The sequence below is a fragment of the Tiliqua scincoides genome, chromosome 3 (assembly GCF_035046505.1).
Source record: "Tiliqua scincoides isolate rTilSci1 chromosome 3, rTilSci1.hap2, whole genome shotgun sequence".
In the NCBI taxonomy this organism is placed as follows: domain Eukaryota; kingdom Metazoa; phylum Chordata; class Lepidosauria; order Squamata; family Scincidae; genus Tiliqua; species Tiliqua scincoides.
In genome coordinates this window covers 5,824,045-5,846,108 of record NC_089823.1, presented here as the reverse complement: position 1 = coordinate 5,846,108, position 22,064 = coordinate 5,824,045, and the positions used below count along the sequence as shown (strand labels likewise).

Genomic DNA, 22,064 nt, shown 5'->3' with positions numbered 1-22,064 from the left:
TGTTGTTGCTTCACTGGAAGTCCAAACACTGGCTGGTTGATTTGCGGGTGAGCTGCTTCCCCCCAGACACCCCTGTTCTACTGTCTCTGGATTCCTGCTCCAACTTCTGGGCCTCCTGTTCCTGTCTCTTCCTGTTCCTGCCTCCTAAATGCAGGCATCTAGGACAGTCTGCTGAGGTTGATGGGGCTGGTGTCCTCTTACACTCCATTGTATCCTGTGGCATACATAAGAACATAAGAACAGCCCCACTGGATCAGGCCATAGGCCACAGGCCCATCTAGTCCAGCTTCCTGTATCTCACAGCGGCCCACCAAATGCCCCAGGGAGCACACCAGATAACAAGAGACCTCATCCTGGTGCCCTCCCTTGCATATGACATTCTGACATAACCCATTTCTAAAATCAGGGCATTTGCGCATACACATCATGGCTTGTAACCCGTAATGGATTTTTCCTCCAGAAACTTGTCCAATCCCCTTTTAAAGGCGTCTAGGGTAGACGCCAGCACCAGATCCCGTGGCAAGGAGTTCCACAGACCAACCACACGCTGAGTAAAGAAATATTTTCTTTTGTCTGTCCTAACCCGCCCAACACTCAATTTTAGTGGATGTCCCCTGGTTCTGGTATTATGTAAGAGTGTAAAGAGCATCTCCCTATCCACTCTGTCCATCCCCTGCATAATTTTGTATGTCTCAATCATGTCGCCCCTCAGGCGTCTTTTCTAGGCTGAAGAGGCCCAAACGCCATAGCATTTCCTCATAAGGAAGGTGCCCCAGCCCCGTAATCATCTTAGTCACTCTCTTTTGCACCTTTTCCATTTCCACTATGTCTTTTTTGAGATGCGGCGACCAGAACTGGACGCAATACTCCAGGTGTGGCCTTACCATAGATTTGTACAACGGCATTATAATACTAGCCGTTTTGTTCTCAATACCCTTCCTAATGATCCCAAGCATAGAATTGGCCTTCTTCACTGCCGCCGCGCATTGGGTCGACACTTTCATCGACCTGTCCACCACCACCCCAAGATCTCTCTCCTGATCTGTCACAGACAGCTCAGAACCCATCAGCCTATATCTAAAGTTTTGATTTTTTGCCCCAATGTGCATGACTTTACACTTACTGACATTGAAGCGCATCTGCCATTTTGCTGCCCATTCTGCCAGTCTGGAGAGATCCTTCTGGAGCTCCTCACAATCACTTCTGGTCTTCTCCACTCGGAAAAGTTTGGTGTCGTCTGCAAACTTAGCCACTTCACTGCTCAACCCTGTCTCCAGGTCATTTATGAAAAGGTTGAAAAGCACCGGTCCCAGGACAGATCCTTGGGGCACACCGCTTTTCACCTCTCTCCATTGTGAAAATTGCCCATTGACACCCACTCTCTGCTTCCTGGCCTCCAACCAGTTCTCAATCCACGAGAGGACCTGTCCTCTAATTCCCTGACTGTGGAGTTTTTTCAGTAGTCTTTGGTGAGGGACCATGTCAAACGCCTTCTGAAAGTCCAGATATATAATGTCCACGGGTTCTCCCACATCCACATGCCTGTTGACCTTTTCAAAGAATTCTATAAGCTTCGCGAGGCAAGAAGCCATGCTGACTCTCCCTCAGCAAGGCCTGTTCATCTATGTGTTTTGAGATCCTATCTTTGATGAGGCATTCCACCATCTTACCTGGTATGGATGTTAGGCTGACCGGCCTATAGTTTCCTGGGTCCCCCCTCTTTCCCTTTTTAAAAATAGGCATGACATTTGCTATCCTCCAATCTTCTGGCACCGTGGCCGTTTTGAGGGACAAGTTGCATACCTTAGTCAAGAGATCTGCAACTTCATTCTTCAATTCCTTAATAACTCTTGGGTGGATGCCATCAGGGCCCGGTGACTTATTGATCTTTAATTTATCAATGAGGTCTGAAACATCTTCTCTTTTAACCTCTATCTGACTTAACTCCTCGGTCAGGAGGGGCTGTTCGGGCAGTGGTATCTGCGAGGTCTTCTGCCGTGAAGACAGATGCAAAGAACTCATTTAATTTCTCTGCCATCTCTAAGTGTCCTTTTATCTCCCCTTTCCCTCCCTCACCATCCAGAGGGCCAACCGCTTCTCTGGCGGTTTTCCTGCTTCTAACATATTTGAAGAAGCTTTTATTATTCCCCTTAATGTTGCTGGCCATGTGTTCCTCATAGTCTCGCTTGGCCTCCCGTATCACCTTCTTACATTTCTTTTGCCACAGTTTATGTTCCTTTTTATTCTCCTCATTAGGGTAAGACTTCCATTTACGGAAGGAAGCTTCCTTGCCCTTCACAGCCTCTCTGACTTGGCTGGTTAGCCATGCGGGCACCCTCCTGGATTTAGTGGAACCCTACTTTCTTTGCGGTATACACCTCTGCTGGGCCTCTATTACTGTTGTTTTAAGCAGACTCCATGCACTCTGGAGAGATTGGACTCTTTTTACCCTCCCTTTCAACCTCCTTTTAACCAGCCTCCTCATTTGAGGGAAGTCCGCCCGTTGGAAGTCAAGGGTTTTTGTGAGAGATTTGCCTGGTATTCTTCCCCCAACGTGCACGTCAAAACGGATCGCAGCATGATCACTGTTCCCCAATGGCTCAGTAACGTTTACATCTCTAACCAGGTCCTGCGTACCGCACAATATTAAATCCAGAGTCACCTGTCCTCTGGTGGGCTCCGTGACTAGCTGCTCTAAGCCACAGTCATTTAGCATGTCAAGAAATCCGGTTTCCTTATCGTGACCAGAACACAAATTGACCCAGTCAATATGAGGATAATTGAAGTCCCCCATGATTACAACCCTGTCCCTCCTTGTCACCTCCCTGATCTGTTTCCTCATTTCAAGGTCCCCATCTGATTTCTGGTCTGGAGGACGATAGCACGCCCCCAGTATTACAGCGCTGCACAAGCCTGGTAATTTAACCCACAGAGATTCTACAGTGGAGTCGGACCCACCTTCAATCTCTACTTTGCTGGATTCTATCCCTTCCTTAACATAAAGGGCCACCCCACCTCCAACACGCCCCTTCCTGTCCCTCCTGTAGAGTTTATAGCCCGGGATTGCGGTATCCCACTGATTCTCCGCGTTCCACCAGGTTTCCGTTATGCCCACTATGTCAATGTTTTCCCTTGTCACCAGATATTCCAGTTCTCCCACCTTTGCTCGTAGACTTCGGGCATTCGCATAAAAGCATTTGTACACGGAATGCCCTAGGATGGGCTGCTTATTCGCTCCTTTGTCCCCGCATCCTCTCATTGTGCCAAACCGTCTATCACATCCCATCACGCTACCTTTGCCAATTTCTTCTCTTACCCTGCCTTTGTCTTGTTGTTCTCTAACCTCCCCATCCTCATCCCATAGGGATGAGGAGTCCCGAACCGGATGCCCCTCGGCTCCTGTCGGCCTTCCCCCAGGCCTTACCTGCCAGTTTGAATTGTTTCTCCTCAAAGGTGCTCTCGTCATTTTCTGTTTGTAGCTATCCTGTGTGGCTGTTTGCCTTCATACAGGGGTGGGCAGAAGGCAGATTAGGATCTACTCATAGATCTTGAGAGCAAGTAAAAAAAATTATCTGCCACAATGTTCTTTAATCACTTTATGCCTCAGCCTTGGTGCTTCTCCCCTATAAAGCAAGAGTATCAGCTGATCATCTTAGACTACCACTGTGTTGTTCGCTATTGTGTTATGGGGTGGGGGGAGGACAAAGCAGGTTATGTAGGAGGCTTGCAGGAGAGGATCTGAGTGCTGTATGACTGCATGTTGTTCTTCTGCTTGCTGAAAAATTGACATTTCTACAGAAGCTGGAAAATGCACAGCTTTTTTGAATTCTACCATGCATGCAGGTTGTAGAACTAGGGTCCGCTTGGACTTCTTTGGAAGGGAACATGGTTTGTGTAGCTTATGTGCCACAAGAGCCTGGTCATGAAACCTCAAGGCTTTGATCTGCAGTGAAAACCCATGGTTGGTACTAGCATTCTCTATAGCGGGTGTCTCTAAACTTTTTGGCCAAAGGGCCGCATCAAATACCTGGCACAGTGGCGAGGGCCGGGAAAAAAAATTAAATATAAAATTTAAATAAATGTATTAGAGATGGAATTTAGATGATTGAATAACTGAATGGGCTCAAATGTCCAGGACGTCTCCAAGCACCGACCAAGAAATGAAGCACACACTTAAATGGACCCCCCTTCCGCCACCCCAAAAGCACAACTCTGGTTGTGTTTGGTCAGCTGGCCAGAGGCTCTCGGGGGATCAGAGGCTGGCCATGGGTTGGATAGGGCCTCTCCGCGGGCTGCATCTGGTCCCCGGGCCGGGGTTTGGAGACTCCTGCTCTATAGGGTTAGCTTTGGGGTGTAAGCAGGGGGTACTGGGGGTTTATGATGTGGTGTGTGTTAATACACAGAGAAATTGGAGTAGGGGACAGCAAGCAAACACCAAGACCCAGTGCAGGTGTTCAAAGCAGCATCAGTTCCCCTGGTGCACACAGCATTTCCTTGCTGCTCCCCAGGGCTGCTTCTTGCCAGCCGGCTGGAAAGTTCTGTTTTTCACCTGTCAGATTTTGAGTTCCTTCAGACATGTGCTTGGAGGGTTGGTTCCAATGTCAGGGACCAGGTTGTGTGAAATCCTTGCTCTTGCAGGCAGTGTATTGTGAGAGCAGAGAAGTTGCACAATACTGCTTGCATCCTTTTGGCATTTGGAGTAGCCACTAGCCATCGGAGAACGTTATGCAAGCAAAGTCAGGCTGCAAACTAATGCAGGCGTCTGGAGAGAAGGTCACTTTGAATTTGCGGAGAGCTTGCTTGCAGCTGCGTTTGGAAAAGCAGGGTTTATTTCCAACAGGCAACTGGTCTGCAGAGTCTTTTGTTGTGCTCCAGAAATGCAGTGAGTGGCAAATCCTAAACATCAGTCACTCCATAGGTCATGCTGGGGCAATGTTTACATCCTGTAATTAACATCTGTGTTTAATAGTGCATCCAGTTTTCAGCCCAGCAAGCTCTGAATAGCATTTACAGCTAGTTAAAATAATCTACTAGTTGGAGGAAGGGGTGTGTGTGTGTGTGTGTGTTCATCCCATTCATTTTTGTTCTGATATGGTAGAATGGGTCACATTTCTGTTGGCGCACAGGCAGGGCTAATCTACCTGTTGGGCAGCCCAATCCTGAGCTGCCTGGCTTGTGGAACTGCCAAAAATAGCTGCCACGGTGTCCAGCGTGCAACCAGCCAGCCCACGGCACCTACTTGGGGGAAGGGGACTTTCACCCCCTTCCCCCAGTTAAGGGAAGTAACCCCATAGTGGGGCTACTTGATTCTGTACTAGCTTTGGAGCTGCCACAGAATCGGAGAGTCCCGTGTCGGACTGCGCAGTCCCACACGGGGCTCAGGATCTGGTGGAGGTGAGCTCCACCCGTCCCTCTCCTCCTGCCCGGCTCCCTCCCCCTGTCAGTCCTCCTTCCTACCCTCCTCCCACCTTCGCCCACCCTGGCATGCCTCCTCCCCGCTTCCCCCCACACCCCCTACTCACCTCTTCACTGCCAGGTTCGGGCAACTTGCACTGGGCCTGTGCTAAGGGCTCGCAAGCATGCCTTATGGCATGTTTGCAACAGTGTGCACCAGTGGTGAGCCAGCGCGCACAGTTCTGGATGGGGCCCAAGTCAGCAGTTTTCTCACATTTTCCTGCTTGGCCTTGTAAGAGATTAAGAGTTGGTGATAAATGTCAACCTTTCAGTAAATCTCTGATATTGGCAACAATTACAGGATGTGCTCTTTTATGAAATCTCCCACTGAATCTGAAATGCACCGGATGAGCTGCTTTGTGTATAACCCAAGAATGTGGTGGGATATTTTTATGGCTTTTTTTTCTTCTTCAGGCAAATGTATTTGCTGCCGTTTCCTGTTGTCTGATTTCGAAATGAAGCACAAGTTCCTGTCTAATTCAGTGTCACTAACGAGCCCTTCATTAGCCTGACCAAAAATAGAATCTGCTGAACTGCAAGTCCCAGCTCCTTGGAGGGTGGCTGGCTATTTCTGGGTGGGGTGGGTTCCCTTTGGTGAAACTTCAGTGGATGGGTGAGAGGAACAAGGGATTGATGCAGACACTTTCTTTGTTAGACGGTTTGTGGGTCAGTCTGGGAAGACTGGTTGATTCTTCATAAATGGGAGCCAACGGTGAAGAGGTCGTCTCATTCCTGTGAGTTGCTTTTTCTGATTTGTATCTCATTCCAAATGGAGCTCCGAGAAGGAGCAAAAACGGGGAGACTGAAAAAACAGTTGTTGGCAGTTTGAGGAGGAGGGAGATATGTATCTAGCTCATTTGCTATTGAAGTGCTTTTTGCTGAATAGCGGTATATAAATATACTTAATGTCAGCTAGAAATTCTCATTATCTGAAATTTGAGGGGGGGGGGTACAATTTTGGTGTAATCTTGGTCCAATCATCCCTGAGAATTTCTCTACCCAAGTCTGGGTGCTTCTTTGCCTTCTCTACCCAAGTCTGGGTGCTTCAACCCAACTCTGCAGTTGGTTGTAGGGCTGTCACCCAGTGCGAGAAACCTTAGTTGATCTTTGGCATGTTTGAACCCCAGTATCTGTGGATCCAGCATCTGAGTTTGAATTTAAAGGGCTTTAAAAAAACTAAAAGCACACCAAAATCATTTTTCCTACTTCCGTGTGGCCAAACCACACCATTTAGCCAACCTCTAAAACTCTTTTTAGGACTAAAAGACCCACTTCCAGGATGTGCAGAGGTTCCTTTCTCCTCCCAGTGTCACCTCAGAATGCATTGCGATTTTGACCCTGGCATCTGCAGATTCTGGTATTGGGGGGGGAGGAGGAATCCCGTCACATAACCTCCCCATGGATATTGAGGGTCCCACCTGTAGTTTTGAAGCAATACATGTAATTTGTTAGCTGAGAGATTCCTGTGGTGTATTGGATGTGATTTTAGAAGAGGCATCCTCTCTAGCGTGGAGCAGGAACTGTACTTCTAAAACAGTTGGCAACCTCAGTTTTTAGAAGTGCTTATTATAAAAATAAATATTTTGGAAAAACTATAGCATCTTTTTTGCCTACCAAAAGGCTACTTGCAGTCCTAACTGTTATAAACCATGGGGCATTTGGTGGGCTGCTGTGAGATACAGGAAGTTGGACTAGATGGGCCTATGGCCTGATCCAGTGGGGCTGTTCTTATGTTCTTATGTTCATGACATTGGCCTAAGTACCAAGTGTTCCTGCTGAAAGCATGCTTGGAAAAAAAGAATAAATTAGGACCATACAAGCTGCCTTTTTGGTGATCTAATCTTGAATTGTTATTAAGGATCAGGTGCCGTACAAAAGTTAACTGAGTCGTAGTCCCCCCTTCCTGATTAAGAAGAGAACTGACTAGACCAGACCAGAAATCTATCCATCCAGCACCCTGTTTTCTATGGTGACCAACCAGGTGTTTCCACAAGCAGGAAGTATGATAGCCCTTGCTATGGTCCAGATCTGGAGTGGCCCCCTATGCACACTTGTTTATGGGAGTAAGAGAGCAAGCATTGCAGGCCAATGGCATGATTACAGTTGTACAGTATCTATTTTGGTTCTTAGACAAGAGACTGTGTGTGTTTGTGTTACAGTATGGGACAATGTCTAATAAGATGGTTTTGGTTTTTTAAACCGTGATGAAAGATCCAGTTTGTTGTTCTTCCCTTTAAGTGTGTTTAAACCAGGTAATGTGGATAGGTTAGAGGTGATCCTTCCCCCCAAGTTCCTTAATGAGGAATTCCTTCTCATAATTACTTTTCCATATCCTCTCTGATTTTTCTTGCAAAGCTGTCAGGCAGGAAGTTAATGCTGTTCTCGAATGCTTATATCTCTGCAGCCAAACATCTAATTAACAAACACCCACTTAACCTTGTCTTAAGCTTTACTCTGAGCAAAAGGTTGAAAAACATCTTCTGTGGCAGGAATTAGGAAATGCAGAGTCAGGAAAAGTAGTTTCTACTTGTACAAATGCTTTGAACATATGGACACTGTTGCCTACCCACTCCTGCTAGATTTAGGATTTAGATTTTTCATGGAATAGAATGAAATGGTGGCTCAACCTCAAAAAGCGCGATCTAGTTTAGCATCTTCTTTCTATTGGGCGCTGCTAACATCCTGCAATGGCTCAGGACCCTTCCAGCAATGTGTATATGTGGAGACCATCTTGATAGGGCTGGTGACATGATCTCCTGCCTATGCGAACATCTTAGGAATCTCCATAGAAGGCAGCCCTTGCATGGAAAGGAATTCTGTCCTCGCTTGGCCTGCTTGATTCCTTGCAAGCTATTCATATGTTACATTGAAGGATCGCCTCCTTCCATACAATCCAACCTGTCCTCTCAGGTCATCAGAGGGGGCCTTTGTGCCATCACTAGTGGAGGTGAGGGGGATGGCGGCAAGAAAGAGGGCCTTCTTGGTGGTGGCTCCCCATCTGCAGAACTCCCTTCCCCTGAAATTGAGAACAGCTTCATCTTTGGAGTCCTTTTCGGTGGGGGCTTAAGATCTTTTATTCAAGGCCTTTTATGCTGACACCAGAGGGCATGGTGCTTTTTGAATGTATTTTAATTTGGGATCTAGGTTTTATTGTGCTTTATTGTTTTTAAATGTCTTTTATACATATATGTACATTTTGTTTTTAATATGGTTTTAATTGTGAGCCGCCTTGAGTGCCCTTCATTGGATAGAAAGGCAGGATATAAATTCTATAAATAAATAAATTATTGTGCTTATGTCTCTATGTACATACACATTTTTGTGTGTGTGTGGCTATACATGTATTTTGTTTTTACAAGTTGGCACAGGGACTGAAACCCTTGATGCAGAGTACGGATTGCGTGTGCTACTGTTTGTGCATTGGGCACAACATGTAACCACGTGTAATAACGTGTAACGTGTAAAAACCACGTGTAAAAACCACGTGTAAAAACCACGTGTAATAACCACGTGTGCATACGGAGCAGTAGTAATGTGAATGCAGATTTTACGTGGGGTGGACACGGCATATAAACCTTTTCCAGCTTATGGGCAGGGGAAAAGCCAGAGGACGCACTGTCCTTAGACCTGCTGGTGAGGAGTTCATTGAGTTGAAGTTCTCTGCCTAGAAGGGAGGGGAAAAAGGAGAAGTTTTAGAGGCCGCTGGAGAGTTGCACAAACTCATTCAGTTCCCCAGTACTGTCAGCCAGTCAGTTGTCTGTTGCACCTGGAGGCTTTTGGAGCACTCGGAGATAACAGAAGCACAAGATCCGTGTCTCAGATATGGCTTGTAAAGTCGACATACTTTAACACAGTCCTGCCTGTTCCAGTGAAATATGTGTAAATAGGCTTTGTGTAGCACTTTGCAACACTGAAAATATCCCAGATGAACAAGCATGATGCGTCTCTAGATGAACCGCAAAGAGCAGTGTGCAGGTTGCCCAGTTGCCATACTCAACGCAGAGATGTGAAGTGCTGTGCCAGTGCCAACAATTCTGTGAGGAAAATCCAGTAACACCTTCAGCAAAGTTGCCTGATTTAGGTGACAATCCCATGCATACCTTCCTGAGAGTAAGCCCTATTTAGGACCATAGGACTTACTTCTGAGCAGACAAGCAAAGGATTGTACTCTCAGTCTGCAATTTGAGTACGTGGTTGGGAATATTTCTTTTGTCTTCCGCCTTTCTTGTATTAACTCACCCCCCCCCCCCAGTGGCTTATAATATAAGACCACATCGTATTAAAACAGCGATAGCAGCAGCATCACATGAAAGCAAACCAATTGGCAGTAAAGTGGAATGAAATCATTTTCACCACATTGTAGTCGAGTCTGTGACGGCCTGTCCTGCACTTGTTTCTCATGGGGCTAAGGGTGCGGTTATATGCAGCTTTTTGTGTTGATTTTTAGTGTAGGAGTGTGGAATGGAGAGAAGTTTCCATCTCTAGAGGGAGTTGGTTGCACTTCATTGTAGAGTGGCTGAATCTCAGATGCTGTCACCAACTCTTGACAGCACCAAGCAGGAATAGGGCCTTCTCGGTGGTGGCGCCTTGTTTATGGGATTCCCTTCCCCTGGGATTAAGAACAGCTCTATCTCTGGCGACCTTTCAACTGGGCCTCAAGACCTTCTAATTCATGAATTTAACTGATTCTGGTGCTTTTTAATGATTTAATGAGGAACATTAATGAGGACCATCCACTAAAATTGAGTGTTGGGAGAGTTAGGACAGACAAAAGAAAATATTTCTTTACTCAGCATGTGGTTGTTCTGTGGAACTCCTTGCCACAGGATGTGGTGACGGCATCTGGCCTGGGTGCCTTTAAAAGGGGATTGGACAAGTTTCTGGAGGAAAAATCCATTATGGGTTACAAGCCATGATGTGTATGCGCAACCTCCTGATTTTAGAAATGGGTTATGTCAGAATGCCAGATGCAAGGGAGGGCACCAGGATGCAGGTCTCTTGTTATCTGGGGCATTTGGTGGGCCGCTGTGAGATACAAGGAGCTGGACTAGATGGGCCTATGGCCTGATCCAGTGGGGCTGTTCTTATTTGATATGCAATTTCAAATGGGGCTGTTCTTTTGTTCATTGCTGTGAGCTTGGGTGTTTCGTTTTAATGGTTTAATTGTTTCTAATGTACAGGTAGAGCCTATTTATCCACTTAGTTCCGTTCCGTGACTCCGTGTGATTAACAAAAAATGCGTTCTGCTAAATCCCATAGAGTTATGCAAAGAGGCTGCAACTGTTACCCTGCACATGCCTGATCTCGTCTGATCTCGGAAGCCAAGCAGGGTCAGGCCTAGTTAGTACTTGGATGGGAGACCACATGGGAATACCGGGTGCTGTAGTACCATAGTCTTTCAAGACTGAAGGTTGCCAACCAACCAACCTACAGCCTGACACTTCTGGATGGAAGGAAACTAAGGCAACTGTTCTCAATCCCCTCCCCTCCCCACTCAGTCCTCCTGTTGCCAGCTGTCCTGCTTCTTTCACAGTTGGGATGCTGATCTTTTCAGAGTCCAGCCCTATGCACGTGTTCTGGCTACAGAGATTTTCGGCCCCCATTCCCCTCTTCAGCCTCTTTGCTGGCTCAGGGGCTCCAGGAATGTTACTGTTCCTTTGCAAGGGGAACCTCTTCCAGGGCTCCAGGGCTATTTCCCTGCATGGGCGAGGCAGAGCCTTTTTGCAGTGTTTTGGGCTGCCTGGAAATGGAGCAGGGCCAAGGAGGCAAAGGTGTGTGTGACTTTCCGTACTCCCGCCCCATTTTTGTTGAGACACATCTGCAGATAAAAAAATCTGTGGATAAATAGGCTGCACCTGTATATTGTACTGATTTTATGTTTTTAGCCACCTTGAGTCCCCTTTGGTGTGGGATAAAAATACTATATATAAATAGATTCTTCCTACCCCTAAGGCAGTTAGAAACCCTTCAAAGCTTTGTCCCATCCTTGCATCTTCCCAAATAACAAATTGATTTGACAAACGATTTACTCTCCTGCAGTTGGTCATGATCAGCATTTTTCTGGGTGGGCTGGCTACGTATGTTGACCTGACTTCAGGGTGGACGTTGGCAACCAGGACTTGGGGACAATTATCCTTAAGAGGAAGGAGGGGCAGATCAGTGGACTCGGTCCAGAGTTCAGGGTATTAAACAGAATATTGAAAGCACTTTCACTAAATAGATGTTGGAGTCATCCACTTAGTGAGTTGATGATGGTTCCCTTGTGGTCTGTCTTTGTTAAAGGCAGATGAAATGGCCACTGATGGAAATTGATCTGCAAATGCCCTTTATATCTCTCTTCCCCCATTGTGACTTGCCGGTCAGACGTTGGTGGGGGGGTAATGTTGCTCTTAAAATTCATCTGGATGTCAGAAATTTCAGCTGGATTCAAATATGGCAGTACAACTGTGTTGACCCAATGTGCGGCGGCAGTGAAGAAGGCCAATTCTATGCTTGGGATCATTAGGAAAGGTATTGAGAACAAAACGGCTAATATTATAATGCTGTTGTACAAATCGATGGTAAGACCACACCTGGAGTATTGTGTCCAGTTCTGGTCGCCGCATCTCAAAAAAGACATAGTGGAAATGGAAAAGGTGCAAAAGAGAGTGACTAAGATGATTACGGGGCTGGGGCACCTTCCTTATGAGGAAAGGCTACGGCGTTTGGGCCTCTTCAGCCTAGAAAAGAGACACCTGAGGGGGGACGTGGTTGAGACATACAAAATTATGCATGGGATGGACAGAGTGGATAGGGAGATGCTCTTTACACTCTCACATAATACCAGAACCAGGGGACATCCACTAAAATTGAGTGTTGGAAGAGTTAGGACAGACAAAAGAAAATATTTCTTTACTCAGCGTGTGGTTGGTCTGTGGAACTCCTTGCCACAGGATGTGGTGATGGCGACTGGCCTGGACGCCTTTAAAAGGGGATTGGACAAGTTTCTGGAGGAAAAATCCATTACGGGTTACAAGCCATGATGTGTATGTGCAACCTCCTGATTTTAGAAATGGGCTATGTCAGAATGCCAGATGCAAGGGAGAGCACCAGGATGAGGTCTCTTGTTATCTGGTGTGCTCCCTGGGGCATTTGGTGGGCCGCTGTGGGATACAGGAAGCTGGACTAGATGGGCCTATGGCCTGATCCAGTGGGGCTGTTCTTATGTTCTTATGTTCTTAACTTCCGTTGATCCAGCTGCACTGATTGGTAACATTGGGGGGGGGGGGGAGAACAGACACTTTAAAGTACTGGCTATCACCTTTTAAAGTCATAAAAGGCTGCCTTCCCTCTTCCCACCCCCCCACTTCTGAACCTGTGTACTCTCTAAGGTCATTTGGAGAGGCTCTCCTGTGCGTTCAGCCACCTTCTGGAGTGTAGTGAGTGTGCATGTGGGGAGGACCTTCTCTGTGATAGCATCCAGTCTGTGGAACTCTGCACCAAGATGACTGCCTTGCCCGCTTTTTCTTTTGCTTTCTCTGTGGCCTGAAGATGTTTCTGTCTGGAAAAGGTTTTGATTGTGTTTGATGGCTTTCGGTTCTCATTACTGCTGGCTGCTTTATTTTCCTCTGATCTTCTTATTTCTGATTTCCTTATATTGTGTTAATACTTCATTGCGAGTTACTTTGGACATAGGAAGAGTAGGATATATATAAAAATAAATTTGGGTAAAGTAATTTGTAAGAGGTGGATATGCTTTAGGTGAGACGTGTATCATAATAGACATTCTTCTGTGTGTGTGTGAGAAAAGGGAACTATCTCCTTTTAAAGACGGTGACTGCCACCTGCAATTTTACAAGTACTTTTAGGAGACACACTCAATTAACTTGGCTTTTTTGTTTGTATCTTTTTAGTCAATGAAAATGCTTTTAAAAAATCATTACTCAAATGTCTTACACCATGTTCAGTGCTGCAGCCTGCTGTTCCTGGGTACTCACTGAGTGCATGATCTAATCCCAAGGACACTTTGGGAGTTTGTATGCAGATGTGAAGGGTGGCAGATGATGGCCTATTGAGGTGGAGAGTTGGACCTCTGACACATTTGCATTTTGCTGAACCATAGGGGAAGGTTTTTGAGACTGGGGAATTAAATCAATAGGAAAGAAGAATACCTTGGGAGGGGCTTTAGCTCACCTACTTTGCTGTTACTGGTATCTTCTCCTGCCCCCTGTGAGGCAATGACCTGCCCTCCTAGGTTTTCCAGCAATTGGGAGGTTCTAGGACAGATCTTGACATGATCCAATCAAGTTTGTCTCGTTCTGGTTCTGTGATTTTTATTATCTGGGTTCCACAGATTCTCAGCTGGTTTTTGGCTTGTGGAGGTGGGCTTAAATAGGTTGCTTCTGGGCACAGTGGGAATTCAGGTGACAGAGGTCTTTGAGACCTAGCAAACCCTTCAGCAGGAGAAGAAAATTATTTTTAATTATCCTGATCTGCTCTCCAGTGCAAGACATGGGGAGTAATTTTCTAATGAGCCTCTAGCAATTGCAAGTGTTTCTCACATACGTAATTATCCAGCTGTTTATCAAGCCAAAGCTCCTTTTAAAATCTCATTGTTACCTGTGGAAAATGCATCTGGCTAATTGGCCATGAGTTGTGTTCCTCTTCTCTTAGTAATGGATTTTGTGTTGAAAATGGTGGCTTTGAAGTTGCAATGGTTACACAGGGTATCCTGATCTGATGTGCTTTTTTCTGAAGGCAGCCTTTCTCACTGGTGCAGCTTTGTCTGCAGGAGGGCTCAGGTTCCACCCTTGGCATCAGTTATAAAAAAAAGGATGAGGTTGCAAGGAATGGAATATAGTTTCTGCCAGGGAACTGCTGCTGGTTGGAGTAGAAAATCCTTGGCAACTTAAGTCCACTCTCAGTTTGTTTCCTGCATTTTGGTCTTGGTGACTTTCAAAATAGTTTACAACAACAAGTCAGAAAAAACAATGAAGATACATTACTACAGTAAACCGGGGGAGGGGGGACGGGGAAATAAATCAAGGTAGCAATTTGAAAACTAAGCTAAGCAGCAGCTATTTATTTTAGAACCTGTTTACTCTGCCTTTCCCCTTCTTCAGCGCAAAGCAGGGATTGGCAAATCCAGCGTGGCTTGAGTCTAGTCACGAGTCACCGACCCTGTGACTTGAGTCAAAAACGTCCTAACGCGGGTACTTTCCAAGTTGCCTGGAGTGTTTTCGTGACTTGAGAAGGTGCAAGTCACAAGTCCTTTTGATACATTCTCGTATGTCAGATGCAGAAAATAAGAATCAGAGCTGCTGCCAGTGTGTGTCAGTTTTCTTTAAACACTCCCCTACTGTCCCGTCCCATCTGTAAACAAGGCCGGTCTCCCCGACTCTGAAGTTTACACAAATGTGTCTTATGGCACCTTTGTAATGCCTTCAGGTCGGCACAAGTGACTTGTGCAGGCCTAACCCTGGGTTAAAATTGCACTGTTAATGTGCGTTATTTTGATGGCATCCTTCGAACAACCCTGTAAAGCAGCCCCACATCCCTTTATTGGACATTCTTTCCTGAATGATCTGCTCTTTCCATCCTGTAGGTTCTGGATGTCTGGGTACTGCCAGGTGCAAAGAAACCTGTTTGGAAAGAGCTTCACAGAACACCGTGTAGTTAGATTTTTAAAGTGTAGGAGTCATGACACAGTCCCACTGAGATGATGCACTGGGAACAGGTGAGGTGCCAAAGGTCTGTACTTAAGTCGAATCATCTGGTTCTTGCTGACCCAGCGCTACAAGGCTTGTGTGAAAATCACCATTGAAGGATGTCCTGCGCTTGCACAAAAGTGCAAGTGCATCCACCTGTAACTTGGGGAGCCAGTGCACAACAAAAAATCAGCTTTGTTTCTTTGCTGTTCTTCTCCTTCCATCTAGTATGCTTTTATTTAAAGATCAGTCTCATTTCATTCCGTACACTTGAGTGGAATTGCAGTATTTAAAAACTGAACAATGGAATTAAAAATATGCCAGATAAATATAAAAGGTGGTGTGCTAGCATCTATATGTTGGCTCTGTAGGATTGACTTCAAGGTAAATTTGTATAGCATTGAACCTTAATGTAACAGACACCATATATAGTGTCTCTCTCAGGGAGCCCTTGACATATGACTTGGATATTGACATATTCCCCTAGGCAAACTTCTCCATTTGCCTTCTGATGGTGCTGCTTCTTAAAAGTCCTTCGAAGAAAGTTCCTGAGTCAGACCATTGCTCAGTCTTTCCCGGTACTGCCCATTCTGGACTCTCAGCAGTCTTCCAGGTTTTGGGCAGAGGCCCTTCCCGGTCCTGTTGTCATAGCTCCTGTTAATGGGAATTTCTGAAGATTGATGCCGGGACAAATTCATACTATTAATAAATAATCCATAGAAGAGCTAAGCTGATTAAACATGACAATAATTCAGGGAAATGAGCCAATTTGTGACAAAACTGTGACTCTTGGCTTGCTCCTGCAATTGCAGTTGTGATGTCAAGAAGGGTCAGGAAACCTGGGGAAGATGCAAGGGTCCAAGGAGCATCTTGAAAGGTTCTGGTGGTTCTCTGAGGTATTTAATCAATACCGCAGAAGCTACTTTGCTTCTCTTTGTGAGTCGTGTGTTTTTCCTAACGCAGCTTAGTCAGAGATGTGGTGGTAAAAATTTATTTTGGCTCTGACCCAGCCACTTAAAAACATTCAGGCAGCAGACCCTGGCGGGAACGGGGGAGAGGAAAGGGAGTGCCTTTTAGGGCAGTGGCTATGCAAGCAGTTCTCTCGCTTGTGAGATGTGTGTATTAGTGGACAAGTGGAAGGAGCCAGCGAGAGGGTTTTACAACCAATTTCTGGCATTCACATGCTTGACAGGATGAGCCTATTGGATAGCTTTTGAGTAAATAGGGAGAAGGAGGAGGAGAAGAGAGCTCTGGTTTGGGTTGAGACTTTGATGCAGGAAGCCCTGCAAGTGACTGTAAAACTCGAGCATGTTGCTGCATCCTCCCTTGTCTCTTTGCCACAGTTGGTCTGTGGAACTCATTGCCACAGGATGTGGTGACGGCATCTGGCCTGGGTGCCTTTAAAAGGGGATTGGACAAGTTTCTGGAGGAAAAATCCATTACGGGTTACAAGCTATGATGTGTATGTGCTACCTCCTGATTTTAGAAATGGGCTACGTCAGAATGCCAGATGCAAGGGAGGGCACCAGGATGCAGGTCTCTTGTTGTCTGGTGTGCTCCCTGAAGCATTTGGTGGGCCGCTGTGAGATGCAGGAAGCTGGACTAGATGGGCCTATGGCCTGATCCAGCGGGGATGTTCTTATGTCACACTGGAGTGTTACCTCCAAAAGAACACAGGGTGGAGTTTGCAGATGAAGAGGTGTGGCTATGCAGTATCATTCTTGATCATTCCCATTGACTATTTTGTGGCCCTGAATACATCCCATTTCGGGACGGGATTTGGGGAACTGTTGCATTGGCACCTCTGCACTCTCTCCCCTCCTTCCAAGTCCTGAGAGGACCTAGCAGAGGATGGGCAGGAGGTCTGGTCTAGAGGGTAGAGCCTCCATTTGCCTGAAGATTAACATCCACAAGGTCGGCAGTTCGAGGCCACCGGCACCGTGCGACCTTGAAGCAGCTGGCAAGCTGCAGCTGAGCTGTTCCATCTGCTCGGAGCGTGGGAGGATGGAGGCCAGAATGTTAAACCAGATCGGAGCGTAACATCTTGAATGTGGTGGTTCTTGAAAGAGAGAACCTTCTTTCAATTTGTAAAAATCCCTGCATGGATTTAATAAGCCTGCCTGTGTAAACCGCCTTGAATAAAGTCTTGAATAAAGACCAAGAAAGGCGGTATATAAATACTGTATATTATATTATTATTATTATTATGTGCTGCGTCTTGGAATGGTGCCTCCCCCACCCCATTTTTGTGCAGTCTATTAGACTCTCTGCTTGCCACCCATCTCAGATGGCATTTTGTTGCAATTGTTGGTATCTGCTGATGGTGTAAGTCAGGGGTGCTCGATAGGTGGATCGTGATCTCCCGGTAGATCGCGAGGCAAAATGAGTAGATCGCGGAGTGCTGACCCCCTCCCCCCTTCAGGTGCCTCTGGGAGGAAACGCCGGGAGTAAGGCCCATTGTACTCAATGGGGCTTACTCCCAGGTAAGTGTGGCTAGGATTGCAGCCTCACAGCCTAATCCTAGGCATGTCTACTCAGGAGTAAGTCCTGTTATACTCAGTGGGGCTCAAGGTACACCAACATACATTGTACACATAAATGTTATATATTATGATGGCGCAAACATTGTAAAAAAAACTCTGGTAGATCTCCGGGCCTTGCTAGGTTTCAAAGTAGCTCTCGAGCCAAAAAAGTGTGAGCACCCCTGGTGTAAGTACTTCTGCCAAACATAAAATGAGAGTGAAGCTGCCCTTTGCTCCTTAAGTGACGTGCTTATTAGCAAGCATTCAAATGAACTTTCAGTGTCTTCTTGGAGAGGATGTTGCATGTAGCACTTAAAGGCAGGATTGATGGATGGTGTGGGGCACACACTCATTCTCTCCCCTCCCGTTTTTGCTGGTGCACATTGCAAAACGTGAATAATTAATTTCCCCTTGTCTTGCGCCCTGTTTTATTTCTGTACATGTAATGCTAACCAGCCCAGGCCTGAATCATTCATAGACTGTGTTCCCCTGTGGCAGAGCAGCGAATGGCCTGGGAAACGGTAGTTACAGGATAGAGCCAAAGGCCCAGAGGCTACTGTCAGAAGAGGGGCCTGGGAGTGGCACTCCAAAAAAACTACAGGATCCCCAGGGATGTGGTGAGCATGGAGTGGAAATTTCTGTTGTTCAGGGTGTTGGCTAGTTCTGAAACATCAACATCATGCCATTTCCCTTGTGAAGTTTAGTTTGTGATTTAGGGCAAGGCAGATGAGAGAGTGAGTTAAAATTACTTGGGGGGAATATCTGGGCAGTTTTGCAGCAGTTGGTTCCCCTCTCACCACTTTTAGACCGTAGATGACTAGCATCAGCCTGTATGAGCAAGATTTTGGCCGGAAAATGTTTAACACATAGATTTGTACGCTTGACCTTGCCAGGTTTGATGTAATAGAGGAGCCCTTAATGTGTGGGTTTGTGTACTGGCTCTTGAAAGAATCATCCCAGAAGACCCCAGGGTAAAAGAGGCTATGTGAGAGCACTTGGGGAACAGTTTGCTGCAAAACAGAAGCCTGCATGAGTGGATAGACCTGAATAGGCCCTGGCGCTGGTGGGCAGTCCTTTTTCCTTGCAGTAAAAAGATAAGTTGTGCTTTTGTGTGATGGCTTCATTCTGCTTTCCCCATCATTGTGTGATTTAGTTGGTGTTGGTTGCTAACTTTTATGATGCTGTGGTTTTTTTTGTTTTTTTTTAAATTCATTGTTGGCTGCTTTGGGGCACTTTTCAGAGGGGAAAGATGTAGTAAAGACGTATAGAAATCTTGCCTTTTGCAAGGAATGTACAGTTCTCATTATCCTCTTGGTTAGTTTCTTTGAAACCGTAGTGGATTAGCAGATGATGAACTATTGATCCTGTGGGATCCATGGAGTTAGGTGCAAGGGGTACCCTGGGGGTGGGGAAGGAGTACCTTCCCTGCCATAAGAAGAATCCAACAGGGAGGGAACCAGCAGAGTGCAATAGGAAGTGCCAGAAGATCTCTGAATGCTGCAGAGATCTTCTGGAGGAAACTGGCCATTTTCAAGGCGTCTGTGCTGGTTGCAGGTTCCATTGTGAAGGTCCCTGCAGCCTCTGGAAGCTCTTGCATTGCGGATAGGGACAACAGAGGTTCGGATAATGAGAGAAGGTAGCAATTCTGTCCCTTGCAGATAAGTGAATTTGCAGATAGTGAATTTGCCTGTAAAGAGAACTGACTGTACTGACTGGCCTGAAGCTAGCTGCTCCCTCTTGATCTCTGTTCCTGTCTGTAGTATGGGTATAATAAAGTTAACCCATCTTGCAGAGTGGTTGTAAGAATCGTAACACGAGAATGTATGCAAAGGCCATTCAGCATTGAAAAACACTATATGCGTGCCAAGAGCAATAACTTCCTTCTTCACAGGACACAAAATAAAGGTGTGGATTTTGTTTTCACTGGCCTGGTTAGTGGAGGTTAGGCAAATTCATGTAGGCAAGGTCTGTGACAGAAAAGCCCCTTTGGGGATAATCTTGCTACAGTGGTGACATCCAATCCCAGTCTGACTTTCAGGCCTCTTGCACATGGCCTGACCTAGTAAACTTCCAGGATGCTGTGAGGGTGCCAAAAGGAAGTGTCACACCTCAAACATTGTTTCCTAGAACTGTCACCTCCCTCCTCTCTGGCCAAAAGACAGAATTAAGCATCTGGAGAGTGGTGCCAAATAGGCTTCATTATTGAGCCAAGTGTGAGCTTTGAAATGCTTTGGCTGATGGGGCGGATTTGGTTGGTTTGGCAACCCGGTCAGCTCTGCCAAGAGATCTCAAAGACAGAATTGGGGGTGATTCTTTCCACCTGGTTTGAGATTTGAATATTTTGATCTCTTGATTTAGCAACTGAGGTTGCAACAAACCTGCAAGCAGATTAGACCCGATCTCCCCTCCCCCCCAGTAGAACTAAAATAGATTTTTCTTACAAGGCAGATTTATTATAATGGCCCTCTTCAGATCTTAAACCTGTTGAGGGCTCATATGTGAGGGTGGCCACAGACGGTAGTGTGCTAGAGGGGCTCTCAGCTCTGGGGAGAATTTCTGTCCATGTTTGTTCCCTCTGTGGCCAAGTGTTGAAATAAGGATGCCTGGGGCCAGTGGCATAGCTAAGCCATCTGGCGCCTGGGGGCACAAAAATTAACACGCCGTACTACAAAATCAACACCTTCGCTCGTGTCCCGTCCTATCTGGGACGTGGTCTGAGGTGTGGGGAAGCCATGAAAACCAGAAGTGCCTTTGTAAGACTTCCAGGAGAACTTCCAAGGCCTGGGGAGACTGTGAACCACTTCCCTGAGCCTCAGAATGCCACTTTTTTTTGCCTCTGATCTACCATTGGGGGTGTGGGTTGGCACCCCTTCAAGACATCATACCTGAGGCAATGATGTTCCCCCTGCCCCCCTTAACTACACCACTACCCGGGGGTGTAGCCAGTGGATGGATGCATGGCTAAGCTGGTGCACCATCTTTTGTCCCCTAAGCATTTGGTCCTCCATGAACTGTAGTCCAGGCTTCAAACATCCTGCCTGGTTCTGCACTATTCCAAGCTGCGGATTGGCAAGTTCAAAGGCACTTGTGAGCCTCAGCATTTGGCAACCTCCTAACCTGGAGGGGGGGGGGAATGCCTAGTGGGAGGTTGCGACTTGAATCTCTGCAGCCAGGTGGAAGGAAGGTTGCTCAAGAGCTGCCCCCAAATACACCTTCCTCAGGGGTTTGCCAGTGGGTCTTCTGACCTTGGCTTAGCAATGCTGGAACCTGCTGGCGCCTGTGTGTAGGTTCATGTCGGTATGTCCTCAGCCAAGCAGTGCTGTTCTGTGACACTTGGTTGTGATGGCCAAATGGGGTACCCATGCTAAGTGGTAGTACAGCGAAGAGTGCCAGATGTTGGAGATGAACAGTGGGCAGTTCACTGTTGATTTGGTGGGCTGCTTGTGGGCCACCAGAAAGCAACTGGCTGTCAACTGTTGGATGCCATCTCCCCACTTCTGTGTTGGAGACGGGGAGGTGCATGCTGAGAATAATGGTCAAAAATGACTCCTTATCGCACCTAATCCTCCCTGCAACTTCTTATTTCTTGCAGGACGCTCCCAAGGCCTGATGGATTTCTGAGAGTCTGCTGGTGACAAGCCTGGAAGAGCATGGTTAAACACCAACCCCTGCAGTACTACGAGCCACAGTTGTGTTTGTCATGCCTGACGGGGATTTATGGTTGCCGCTGGAAGCGATACCAGCGGTCACATGATGACACCACAAAGGTGAGTAGTCCGAACAGCCTTGCTGCTGTCACTCTTGGATAGGTAAAAGGTGCCTGGAACACGGGTGTCAAACTCGTTTCATACAGAGGGCTGAAGTTAGCATTCAGGGCTCCAGCTGAGGGCCGGAAGTGATGTCATTAAGCAGAAAGTGACATCATTAAGCAGCTAATGGCCAGAAATCAGACCCTGTTCTCATATAGAAACTCATTAACTGCAAATGACGGAAGAGAAAGTGCGCAAAACTTGATCATTTTTCAAGATTTGGGAAAGCCCCATTTCCATGTGGGCTGCCATTTCAGCATCAGCTGAGAGGCTGAGGGCTGGATAAAAAGCTTCTGGGGGCCGCATCTGGCCCCTGGCCCTTATGTTTGGCACCCCTGGCCTAGAATGTGAGAAGCTGAGAACCCTGCCCAAAAATTGGATTGCTAGGCAAAAGAAAAGGAATTACCTGCGGCTCTGTTACTATTGTTGGGTTTATTTATTGGTGTCTTTGCTTGCAGAACTGTGAATCACTGGTTTTTATTCTTATCTGATATTCAGTGGTATACTGCCTCTGTACAAGGAGGCTCTGTTTGGCCATCGTAGCTAGTATTTTGCCAAAGCACTACTTCTTTTGTATCTATGCAGACGAAGGG

At 46.5% G+C, this 22,064-nt stretch overlaps 1 protein-coding gene and 1 pseudogene across 5 annotated transcripts in view; both read left to right on the top strand.

The window, feature by feature from the left end:
• The window catches only part of GDPD5 (glycerophosphodiester phosphodiesterase domain containing 5), a 142,526-nt gene that overhangs the window by 39,313 nt on the left and 81,149 nt on the right, over positions 1-22,064 (top strand). For 4 of the 5 annotated variants that reach the window (XM_066620697.1, XM_066620699.1, XM_066620694.1 and 1 more), the window contains exon 2: positions 21,255-21,429. In XM_066620697.1, the coding sequence (XP_066476794.1) occupies positions 21,313-21,429 (117 nt within the window). In that variant the 5' untranslated portion in view covers positions 21,255-21,312. Of the gene's footprint in view, positions 1-6,022; positions 6,189-21,254; positions 21,430-22,064 lie in introns of those variants that run through there. The other variant, XM_066620696.1, reaches the window with a different exon arrangement.
• Positions 10,727-10,843, top strand: LOC136646291 (5S ribosomal RNA; annotated as a pseudogene).